This window comes from Argentina silus, assembly GCF_951799395.1.
Source record: "Argentina silus genome assembly, chromosome: 12".
Taxonomy (NCBI): domain Eukaryota; kingdom Metazoa; phylum Chordata; class Actinopteri; order Argentiniformes; family Argentinidae; genus Argentina; species Argentina silus.
Window position 1 is genome coordinate 5,536,060 of NC_139666.1, and position 12,955 is coordinate 5,549,014.

Sequence of the window (12,955 nt, forward strand, 5' to 3'; positions counted from 1 at the left end):
GGTGGACGGAGCCAAAAGGGAGTGAGTAGGGGCACGCTGGCTCCTCTCCTCAAACCATTTCAGACAATTAAATTAGTTTGTGTAACCACTAATGTTTATTAAGACATAATTAAAATGAAGTTTGTAAACCTGTTTGTTTGTTTTTTAGTAAAAGCCATGAGTACTGTTACTGAGTACTGTTTCACAGCATCTTTACATTGCAGTGTATTCCTGATCCTGAAGGGGGCACCAACGGACCACCCAAGTTCAGTGCATGCAGATTCTCTGCCTCAGTCAGACATGCCCACTGTCCCCTGAAAATTAGAAGGATTTCATGGGGATATGAACTGATTCATGTTAGGCTACTATGCGCATCTGAAGCAAACTACTTGAATCCAAGCCAAATGGCTAGAGATGGGTGTCTGGTCATGTCCTCAAAACAGCCTCAATTCTTCGTGGCATTGATTCCACAACATGTTGGAAACATTCCATTGAGATTCTGGTCCATGATGACATGATTGCATCACCCTCTGACTGCTATCTAGGATATTTGGCTTTCCTTTGAAACTGTGTGCAGAAACCATCATCAAAGCAGTGAAGGACTACTGTGATGACAGGTATGGTGATAATCAATAAGCAAAGACTATGTGGCAAACAAGTAATTTCCAAGTGTCTTTTATATGCCCAACAATGCTGGACGTAGAACCATTTTTACCAAATAGCTTAATAATGTCCTTCCCTGTTGCCTTTCGTAACCCAGTAGTTTCTGACCGGCAGCCTTTCTTATGGAGGTCCCATAGAACCTGTTGGTCTGCACTGCACCTACGGTTCAGTCAGGACACTTACATCGATTAATAAGTTTAATGAAAAAGGTAATATATTAGGTTTGGCATTAAATGAAAAAGGTAATACAATAGGTTTGATGGTAATACAGGTTTGGCGTAATTGGATGGCTCCGCTCTAATATAGCTCCCCGCCTGAAGTTAAACAATCAAATACAATGTCATGAGGCGAGGAGCCCATAAACTTCTAAACCCCTGTAGGTCGGCAAAATACAGAGCGAACCCTGAGATGGGATGACAAAAAGCACATTTGCATAGCCAGTGGCGAAGCACTGTTAACCATGGTGGAGTGTTGCCAACTCGGCTCTCTTGAGACTATGTCCATGACCATGTGATGTGTTGCTTCCTTTCACAGGTGGGTTCAGCTGTCCATCACCTGACAGCCTGTCCGTCACCTGATCGGTCAGCTGCCATCTCCTTGAAGTGTCTTGTCTGAACCTATGTAGACAGGTTCTTGCCTGAACCTACGTAGATTCTGATTGATGCCACTGATTCAATGAAACATTTTAAGTGGCAATCTGGGATGATTACATACATTACATTTTTTTACTTTTAAATTAATGATTGTCATTCATTCTTGAAAAATATAACTTATTAATGCCTCATGAGCTTAATTCAACTGTGTTACCACATCAGAACACAAAATAGAAGCTAGTTTTACTCGATTGTTTGTAAACGTAAACAAACACTGTGTCGCTTCAAAACATGATGACATCTCATGGACGCTCTGTCTTTGAGTTAAAGTGGTTACATCCCACCAGTCCCATCCCTCAGCTGTTTACCATTGATTATTTGAATCTCAGATTGCCCCTTTAAGATGGACTAGTGCAGTTGAGATCTTCTTAGTCAGGAAATGTGGTATTCAAGAGTCGGGCCGTCCCACGCATTCCATTTAGCATTTACTATACCACAGTGCCCCTCCCTTTGACCGTACCTGGCCCCTCCCCGCGACACCTCTCCGCCAGGTGAGATGACGAGGTAGGGAAGGATTTGGGGATTTTGGGGAGTGTCAAACTGTGGAGCATAAACAAGGAAGTCCAGTCTCTTACGCGCCACGAATACTACAGCCAAAATTGCTTTATCAATGTGAGACTGATTCGCGTCGTAATTGCACCCTCCGTCGATATAAGTGCGTCATGTACATGCGAAATATCAATGAATCACCGCACTAGTCGAACCATGATTTGACTTCAGGGCAGAAACACACAGCAGCAGTGGAATGAGACGGAGAGACGCATCTCTGGCGGAACGCAGCGGACTTCAGCAGGGCTCAAGCGGCATACAGCCCGCGTCCAATACGACCCGTACCGACCAGCTAAACCCTGTTTCATCTAGCGGCGGAATGTATCCAGGTGCAGTCCAAGGACCCGTACAGGGAAGTACGGAGAACTTGAGCTCCAGCGCGGTTAACGTCATTCTGATGGAGTTCCTGATGTACTTCGGGAGAGCGCTGGCGGTCTTCTACCCCGTGTACCTGACAGGTTACCTCGGCCTGAGCATCAGCTGGGTGCTGCTTTGCATGATGATGATCACCTGGTGGAAGAAGAACCGCAAGTGGAAAGACATCCGCATCGGCACTGCCATAGAGTTTCTGGATAATGAAGCACAAGTGATCACCAATGAGTTGAAAACCTTGAATATGGCAACTTGGGTATGTATGTTGTTGGGGTGTAGTATGACCTTGACACTTGAGAGGTTGTCAAGTCCCCATCCATGGATGTCCAATTGTGCACAACACTGGTTGTGGAGGAGTCTAGGCTACCTAATCATTCTTTCCAAACATGTCTTGACCTTAGATGTAATTACAAAGAGATCTCAGGAAGCATCTGCAGTCAGACTCGACGACAGGAATGTTGACATATTGGTTACTGTGGAGCATTTCATTGGAGGTTTCACTGGTCCACACCTTGTTTTAACCACACCTGTCACCCAAACCCAACATGACTAATACCTGCATAGAGAGACTGAGACATGGACAGAGAGAGAGGGGAAATACAGGGGCTGCTGGGGATGTTGAGCCATTAGGAGAATATTAGTGAACAAGTCACCGATCAGGAAATATGAAGTGTGAGAAAGAGAGAGAGAGTGTGTGTGTGAATGCGTGTGCATTCAACTCCTGCTAAAGGTTTCACTTTACATAAAATTTCTTGATTAGTCACCAGATCTTGCCAAACCAGTTCTCTCCAGATATCTTTGATATGAAAAGCAGCATTTGGCCGTAGACTAGGAGGAGGCCAATGCTACACAGTGTCCTTTAATCCACTTATGGTATCACCCCCCTGGCATTGTTAGTAGATAGAGTTGACTAAAACCAGTGTCTCAGGTCTCTAAGCAACTGGTAGAGGAACATGAGTCAGCTGGAATGAGTTTTGGAAAAGACGTACTAGAGATGGTTACACAGTACGGCTCTAAAATAAACGTCTAGAGCTGACACATTAAACCTGGATTCATAACATTCATAACATTTTCAATAGAAAAATCACCATGCATTTTAGTCTAAGGATTAACTTAATCTGTGTCTGGGTCACCAGCCCATGTGTGTTTACTCAAGATGTCAGTCTGATCTGAGGTGTGACCATTCAGAATGTTATTGTCTGATACCACTGTCTCCTCTCCTCTCTCTCCCATAGGTCCACTTCCCTGAAGTGGAGAAGGTTGATTGGCTCAACAAGGTAATGGACTGTTTCTCTCCACACTCATCGCTGTGCTGGTTAGACTGCTGGGGTAGATGTCCAAATTCTGTGTTTGGGATGCCATAAGCTGCTTTCACATTTGCATGTGAAATCACACACACACACACACACACACACACACACACACACACACACACACACACACACACACTGCTCTCCATTGTGTGTCCTCAGGTGCTGCAGCAGGCCTGGCCGTTCTTCGGCATGTTTATGGAGAAGATGCTGAAGGAGAAAATCCAGCCAGCCATCCGGCTCTCCAGCCCCCACCTCAAAACCTTCACCTTCACCAAGATACACTTCGGACACACGGTCAGTCATCTACCAGTTTAGGGTTTGGTTTAGGGTTATGGTCAGGGCTAGGGTTAGGGTTTGCTTTACGGCTAGGGTTAGGGTTTGGTTTAGGGATAGAGATAGAGTTAGGGTGTGATTTTCGTTCTTGGGTCAAGGTTAGGGCTAGGATTAGGATATGTTTTAGGGCTAGGGTCAGGGTTAGGGCTAGGGTTAGGATGTGTTTTTAGGGCTTGCGTCAGGGTAAGGGACCAGTCACTTCGTACCCTTCACATTTACCAAGGTCCACTTTGGACACAAGGCCAGTTAGACTACAGTTTGTCCTGTCAGGTGTTTGTTAATCAGATCAGTGCTGGAGAGGTCAGTCAGGTGACTGTGTTGGGGACCTGTCCATCCAGTTGAACCATTGTATGTTTCAGCCTCTCAGGATCACAGGGGTTCAAGTCTATACTGACGAGGTGGACAAGAGAGAGGTGATCCTGGACCTCAACATCAGGTACTGGGATCTCCATATACACCATGTCTGTGTTTTTAATGTTCTGGTATTTGTTCATGGAGGCTAGTATGTCATAAAGATTTTTGTCGTGTTTCATGATGTGTATACTCATACCAGGGGAGGCTGGTGGAGGTAAAAATCGGAGGACCGGCTCATTGTAATGCATGGAACGGAATAAGGAATAGTATCAAACACGTCCTCCGATATCTACCTCACCAGCCTTCCCTGACTCGTACAGTATATATAGTTGTTCCCCTGAAGAGATGTTGAATCTCAGTGTGACTGTTTTTCCCCTAGTTATGACGGAGACGTGGACATCGACACGGCAGTGAAGGCACCAATCACAGCTGGGGTCAAAGGTCTTCAGGTGGGCATCGGATGGTCCTGTGTGACTCTTAGACTGGCACTCATCAACATGTAGGCGGGCACAGTGTAATACCCACCTGAGAGGATGAGCAAGTCACCTGGATCTGGAGGGATTGGCTGATAAATTAGATGATGTAGGAATTTCACCCTTGTGAAATAAGATGCCTTGCATTTCCAAAAAGCTTTTAGAAGTTTATTGTCCAAGCAAAATAGTATTGAATGGTACACCGAGTATACCAGGTAATGGAAGGCAGTTCAAAATCTCAAACTACGCGTTTGAGAGACATACATTTTATACAAGAGACCCCAAAGGTGTGGTGACCTGAAAGTTGGGGTGGCTAACCTTCCTGTCCACCATTCAAGTGGCAGATAGCAGTTTCAGAGGTGTCACTGAGGCCCCTTATTCATTGTTCCCATATGGTGACTAGACATACCTGTTTGATAGCATTATCATTGATCAAATTTCTTTAAAATGATATTAACACCAGTTCTCTTTCTTTAACTTTAGATTGACCAATGCTCCTTCTCAAATGCTAAAGAATGTTGTGGATGCTTTAATGGGTGTTTTAAATTACGAGGTCATGTGGATTCTTTTTCAGTTTGGAGGGATGCTGCGTATCATTCTGGAGCCTCTGGTTGGCCAAGCTCCGTTGGTGGGAGGAGTTACCATGTTCTTCATCCGCCGGCCAGTGAGTTCTGATTCTGAAAGATGACGTCATACCTTACAGTAGTCTCCAAATGAAGCAGTTTTCATGACTGTTCTATTTGATGTTCTATGTAATGTTCTATATTCTGATGATCTGATTATCTATGTAATGGTCAGACCCTCCAAATCAACTGGACAGGGATGACCAACCTCTTGGACAGCCCAGCTTTCAGGTGAGCTTTCACATCCAACAAAACACCTTAATTCTAGAGCCATCACATAAACATAACATAACATTACATCATATATCTCATCACATTACATCACGTCATGGTCTCTTCTGGAATCATGCTACACACTGTGTTCTAATCTAATCATGCCTGCTCTTACTCCTCTTCTTGGCTCAATGACCTTTGACCTGATGTCTGACCTCTCTCCTGCCAGTCACCTGTCTGAGGGGGCCATCATGGACATCATTGCATCCATCATGGTCCTGCCCAACCGCATGTGCATCCCTCTCATAGACCAGGTCAAGGTGGACCAGATGAGGTTCCCTCTGCCCAGGGTGAGTATAAACTATCAATTTCAGACAGTAGAGAAATATGTTGGAATTTTATGTGCTATCTCTATGGTATGTTCAACCAAAATCCCAAAGAAGTGGAATTGGTCTTTTGGTGTGTGTCTTGGTGTAGTATTTAGGTGCTTTGTAAGGTATTACATGTATTACATTGTAGTATTTTTGTTCCCCTATCCCCCATCTCTCCCAGGGTGTGGTTCGTGTCCATCTGCTGGGGGCGAGGGACCTGATAGCCAAGGACTCCTACATGCTGGGGATGGTGAAGGGCAAGTCTGACCCCTACGTGGTGCTCAGGGTCGGAAACAAACAGTTCCAGAGCAAGACTGTCAAAGAGAACCTGCATCCCAGCTGGAACGAGATCTACGAGGTACATACGCACACGCACACACACACACACACACACTGAGATTAAGATTCTCTTAAATACACATGGATTCACACCAGACAGGACAAAAACACACATATCAAACACATTGTCAATCTCTTCTCTGCTTTGAAGCTTCTTTGTTGTTTTGTATGTATACCAGTTTTGTGTTACAGACCTCTGTCCTGTGTTGTATTGTCTGTCTGTCTGTCTGTCTCTCTGTCTGTGTTTCTGATATCTGCCTTGTGTTATTGTCTGTCTGTGTTTCTGTTTCTGTAGTTTGTGGTGCACGAGGCCCCAGGCCAGCAGCTGGAGGTGGAGGTCTTTGACGAGGACACTGACAAGGATGATATCCTGGGCAAGTAAGGAGACACCAGATATAATGGGAATGAGAATATACACAGCACCCCCAGACTGATTCCTTACGCATGGTGATCACAGTCCAACCACAGCTAGCATATGGTTGGAGTTGGGGTTCAATAGGGGACGTGTGTTAAGGTTTAATATGTGGATGTTCTGTAGGTGTTTTCCTATAGATATGATGCTGATGCTGATATTGTGCACGTTATTGACAAAACGAGGGTGTGTTGAATCCCCACAGGTTTCACTTGGACTTTGGAGAGGTGAAGAAGGAGAAAGAGATGGATCAGGTGAGAGGCTCATGTTTAGCAACAGATGGATCAGCTGAGGTACAGTATGGTAAGAGATATTGTATAATAGAGGTGATGATGTCCAGATGTCTAAGCTGCCTCTCCCTTGCTGTTCCAGTGGTTCCCTCTGGACGATGTTCAGAGTGGAGAGGTGCACCTGAAGCTCCAGTGGATCTCTCTGCAGACTGACCAGGGACTGCTGCAGCGGGTGAGTTAGCCAGCTAGTTAGCTAGTGCTCATGTAGCCTCACCACACCACACGGACAGCTATCTACCTAGCGCTCCTGTAGCCTCACAGCTACCTCCTGTGTCTTCCCTTTAGCCTCCACTTTTCATTGCATACACATACAACTCTGGAATAGCTATTGTTGTTTTGCGGTGTAGCCACACCACACCACACCACACCACACCACACCACACCACACCACACCACACCACACCACACCACACCACACCGAATGGTTAGCCCCGCCTCCTCTAATCACTCTTGCATTAGCTACCACTCATACATCTCTGTACACACATAGTTGATGTCTCCCCTGTCGCCCATGCAGACCCCTGATGGCTGTGCCTGCGCTATGCTGGCTGTGTACCTGGACAACGCCTCAAACATACCGGTCAGTACCTCACTGCCAACGTCATGTCCGGGTTTCATCAACATGGTCATCATCACCCATCTTGTAGAACGCATCATAACCATCTATCATGTTCAATGTGTGTGTGTCACTGTGCTGTTCTTCAAGTGCTTTGTATTATTACCATGATGGCCTGCGATACTCTGCCTGTTGCGTGCTTATGCAGTTTTCTGTCTGTTCCAGAAAGACCACAGTGAGTTCAGCCACTGCGAGAAGCATGGGAAGCACTCTAAAGAAGCCAGGGTAAGAGAAACAGACTGACAGACTGACTGACTGACTGACTGACTGACTGACTGACTAACTGAATGGCGTCTAGACCACAGACAGCAGGTCTAGAGACGCAGTCATAATGCCCCTCCAGTGGTGCTGCAGGTGAACTGCCCTCCTCTCTGCCCTACACGCCCCCTCTCTCTCCTACATGCCCCCTCTCCCTCCTACATGCCCCCTCTCCCTCCTACATGCCCCCTCTCTCTCCTACACACCCCCTCTCCCTCCTACATGCCCCCTCTCCTACGTGTCCCCCTCTCTCTCCTACACGCCCCCTCTCTCTCCTACATGCCCCCTCTCCCTCCTACACGCCCCCTCTCTCTCCTACACGCCCCCTCTCCCTCCTACACGCTCCCTCCTACATGCCCCCTCTCTCTCCTACATGCCCCCTCTCCTACGTATCCCCCTCTCCCTCCTACATGCCCCCTCTCCTACGTATCCCCCTCTCTCTCCTACACGCCCCCTCTCCCTCCTACATGCCCCCTCTCCTACGTGTCCCCCTCTCCCTCCTACATGCTCCCTCTCTCTCCTACACGCTCCCTCTCCCTCCTACATGCCCCCTCTCCCTCCTACATGCCCCCTCTCTCTCCTACACGCTCCCTCTCCCTCCTACATGCCCCCTCTCCCTCCTACATGCCCCCTCTCCTACGTGTCCCCCTCTCTCTCCTACATGCCCCCTCTCCTACGTGTCCCCCTCTCCCTCCTACGTGTCCCCCTCTCCCTCCTACACGCCCCCTCTCTCTCCTACACGCTCCCTCTCCCTCCTACATGCCCCCTCTCCCTCCTACATGCCCCCTCTCCTACGTGTCCCCCTCTCTCTCCTACACGCCCCCTCTCTCTGTGTTGTAAACTATATATGACAGACCTGACCCAGACCTAAGACTGTGTTCCTATGTCAAAGCTGTTGCTTTCTCTCATAATACCTTCAACTCTCTAATTTGGGACTGGACAACCCAAAGTACTAAGAATGTGTTGTGCTTGTGATAACGGTGCCACCCCCATTTCTTACACCACTCTCTGACCCTTGTGTCTACAGCTGACCAGGAGGAACGCTTATCCAAACTCGTATGTTGAATTCTCCATTGATGAACAGAATCAGAAAAGCAAGGTACAGTATGCTGTTTTCCTTCAGTGTGCCAGTGACACTATATATATATGGGCTAACATTCTCGGTAATTTACATGTATAAAGTGCGGAAGATGTGTATGCTGTCTCTCCATACCCATTTGTATGTCTGCTATACCATTCAACATCTCAACATCGATTTCTACTGTTTTTGTTTCTCATAGATGTTGTTCTTTTCCTATAGGTTGTGTTTGCATCCAAAGACCCGGTGTGGGAGGAGTGTTTTACCTTCTTTGTCCACAGTGTAACCAACCAGACACTCAATATGCAGGTCTGTTGTTTGTATCTTGTGTTTTTACTGTCAACTTATGCAAACTATACATACAGAGAGAGAGAGAGATCAAAAATCTATTATTTTCTATTGTATTGTATTCTATTTTATTCTAGCTTTAGTTGGTTAGCAGTGAGTCAGTGTCACTATTTACCTAATGTGGTATCTGGATGTCATTTCTCCTCTGTGCATCCTGTTTCCTCCCCAGGTCAAAGAACATGAGAAGAAGACGTTACTGGGCACGCTCAGCTTACCCCTGAGCCGGCTGCTGAATGCCTCAAACATGACGCTGGACCAACGCTTCCAGTTAGAACGTTCTGGAGCTAACAGCCAGGTCAAGATGAAGGCCACACTCAGGGTGAGTGTACACACACGCACACACGCACACGCACACACACACACACACACACACACACACACATGCTTGGTTTTGTGTTTGGTCTCACTGCTGTTGTCCTCTATTCCAACCCAGATCCTGACCATTGAGAAACCAGAACCCAAGGTCCTCCTCAGCCCTCCTCCTCAACCTCACCCCTCATTACAGAACAGCCAAGGAGGCCCCACCCCCAGCGCTGCCCCCATCCTCACCCCCTCTCCTTCCCCCTCCCCTTCTCCCTCCTTCTACGCTGCCCCAGCTCAAGCCCCTCCCCCAGCTGCCAGCTCCACCAATGGGCTGTACGGAGACTACGTGCCCCAACGCCACGGGTCCTTCCTGGTCGCTGATGGGCGCCGCACGGCCCCGTCTACTCCACGCATGCGTCGCTATGACTCCCATAGCCTGCTGTCGGATAACTCCATCGCCTCGTCTCGCTTCGACCTCACAGATGGAACGCCCTACCCAGAGTAAGTCCGTGGCTGCTAGTCCTCTCTGTGGACAGCAGGGGGCAGGATAGGATAGGGTTTCTATATTGACTCAATACCAGACATAATTCTGCATGGTGACTCCATAGTCTTTATATTTGTACTCAGACTACGTAGGCAGTGGTGTGAGTCCTAGCTCTGTTCAGTGAGGTCCTAACATTGGTCTCTTTCCCCAGGGCCATTATGAATCACCAGGGCTCGTTCGGGGAGATCCAGCTGACCGTTCGCTATGCCACCCTGAGGAACAAGCTCATCATCCTGGTCAACTCCTGCAGGTAGGCCTGGGAAACCCCTTACCACTAACCCTAACCCTGAGGAACAAGCTCCTGCAGGTAGGCATAGGAAACCCCATACCACTGACCCTAAGCCTGTGGAACATCATCATGGTCAACTCATGCAGGTAGCGAATGGCTTTTAGAATAGAGCTCTTCTATACTGGGTTTCTATGTAAATAACCAGACTCTGGTGGTAGTCTTCCAGTCCTGACCATCCCTCAATCCCTCCTCTCTCCCTCCTCCTCCTCTATCCACCTTCCCTCCCTCTATCCCTCCATACCTCTCTCCCTCCTCCTCCTCCGTCCCTCCTCCTCTATCTCTCCTTCCTCCCTACCTCCTCTATTCCACCCCTCCCTCCTTCCCTCCCTTTATCCCTCCCTCCCTCCCTCTATACCCCCCTCCCTCCCTCCTCCTCCTCCTCTATCCCTCCCCCCCTCCCCCTCAGGAACCTCTTCCCCTGCAGTGAGAACGGTTCTGATGCCTACGTCCGTGTCTACCTGCTGCCGGACCAGTCCTGGCGGCATCGGAAGAGAACGCAGGTCAAGAAGAGGACCCTCAACCCCGTCTTCAACGAGAAGTAAGAACCTCAACCCACATGTGGACAAACCCCTCTGGTCATCAGTCAACTTTGAACTAGTGTTCTCTTTGGGGTTGGAGTCCATTCTACTCGATACAATCGATGCAAGATCAATTGAAAATGTGTTAAAGAATTAGAAAGTGTCTTTTATGTTCAATGAGGATTATTTCTGTTCATGAACAGAATGTCAGTTCACTTGGTAATGAACCCCCAACCCTGTTGTCCAAACCAAGATGAGTATCTTCTTGTATGTGAGTCTGTGACAAACATGTAATGTTGACCTGTGCCCAACAGGTTTGAGTTTGACGTGTCCCTAGAGGAAGCAGGAACCAGGAAGTTGGATGTGGCGGTCAAGAACAACAGGATGTTACTAACTCGGGAGAGGAAGGAGATTGGCATGGTAGGCAATCATTCACACACAGACACACACAAACACACACAGGGCATTGTTTGGGGGAAACTGTTCCCCACCTCTGTCTGATCTGATTGGCTAATGTTATAAATTGTTCCCCACCTCTGGCTGATGTTATAAACCGTTTTCAACCTTCGGATCTGATTGGCTGATGTGCTGTGTATCCTCAGGTCCTTCTAGACCTCTCTCACATGGACTTGGCTAAAGGCTTCACTGAATGGTAAGAGCATACATACATACATACATACATACATACATACATACATACATACATACATACACTCACTCTCCCTCTTCTCTGATACCATTGGACCTGGTGGGTCTTCTCTTTACACCACATTGTCTGGTCTGGCCTGGTCTGGCCTGGCCTGGCCTGGTATGGTGCTCTTCATAGGTAATACAACTTGACAGGTGCCCTAGTGGTCCAAACTAGGGCTTGTAGGAGACCTTCTAGTCAGAGAGCTGACTAGATGAAGGAAGAGAGAATGTTGTATTCCATTGCTATCCAATGCTTCCTAATGAAATTAGTTGTTATACATCTTTAAAAGCATAATATGTCGTCCTAGTTTGACCTCTAAACTGTTATCTGTGATTTCTGTCTCTGCTACAGGTATGAACTCACTCTACCTGGGCTGAAGAAATCCAACTAGAAGAAGGCAATGCTACCCTTCTGCCCACAGCAATGGAACCTTTGTATGATGATCAGTGAGAGGTGCAAATCAAATGCTGCAGTGGAACCCCCACACCCCCCCTTGGAGCACAAGGTCCTCCTTTTCCTACTGGGTCACCATTTCAGGGGTGACCTTGAAAGATAGAAGGTTGACCTATGACCTTGTAGGGTTTAGATGCACATAGATGTCTCCATCAAATAGGTCCTAACTAGAGGTCAACGTTATTTGTTTATGATAGGTTTGGGGTTTTCGTGGAATTTTTTAAAATCTTGTTGGTCGTCTTTTTTTCTGAACAAAATATATATAGTATTTAAGCTGTACATATGTGGTTATGGGAATTCTTACTAAAATGTGGCCTCTGAGGAAATGATCCTGATGTTTTTCTTTGATGTACAGAAGCCTCTGTGTGATTGTGAACTTGTCTTTTCTTACCATAGAGTTAGAACTGTATCTGTCTCTGTCTTCCACCGTCCCCAGCCCAACTGATGGTGCATTCAGGTGCTCCTCTGAAACTCTGCTTCCCACCAAGATTAAGCGTGTGACTTTGTTTAGGGCTTCCTTTGGGCTAGTTCTGAGATAGCTCAGAGTGGGGAAACTTTGAGGTATCCAAGTTGCAAAGTCGGAAATACTAGTTTCCTGGTTGTGAGGAGCAAATCAATGCAGCTGCATCCATGTCTCCTACCTGACTGTCATCGTACCATGTACAACTGTTGCTCTCTGTATAAGAGACGTCTATTAAAGTGCTGATAATGTTACACTGTCATATTTGACCACATTCAAAAAAAGTATTGTAAAATATGTCGTGTGTGACATATTTTCACTGGGATTTGTAACATTTGACATTATTATTATTTTTTTACCCAAAATAAAATATCATATTTGCTTTCAGTGGTTTGTAATGAACAGGAATATGAATAATGTTCTGTAACTGTATTGTTGCATTTTGACATGTTCTACTGTA

General features: G+C 46.9%; 1 protein-coding gene across 1 annotated transcript; it reads left to right on the plus strand.

Annotated features, from left to right (window-relative positions):
- The first annotated feature begins 865 nt into the window (after positions 1–865).
- On the plus strand, positions 866–12,882 carry esyt3 (extended synaptotagmin-like protein 3). The gene is made up of 23 exons (XM_083682365.1): positions 866–2,472; positions 3,452–3,493; positions 3,689–3,823; positions 4,222–4,298; positions 4,596–4,665; positions 5,264–5,353; positions 5,488–5,543; positions 5,755–5,875; positions 6,078–6,254; positions 6,531–6,613; positions 6,853–6,901; positions 7,020–7,109; positions 7,455–7,517; positions 7,719–7,778; positions 8,839–8,910; positions 9,112–9,198; positions 9,407–9,556; positions 9,671–10,041; positions 10,236–10,334; positions 10,780–10,911; positions 11,206–11,311; positions 11,494–11,543; positions 11,934–12,882. Exons 1-23 carry the CDS (start codon positions 2,041–2,043, stop codon positions 11,971–11,973), a joined length of 2,652 nt encoding a protein of 883 aa, XP_083538491.1. The 5' UTR covers positions 866–2,040; the 3' UTR covers positions 11,974–12,882.
- Positions 12,883–12,955: the final 73 nt, after the last annotated feature.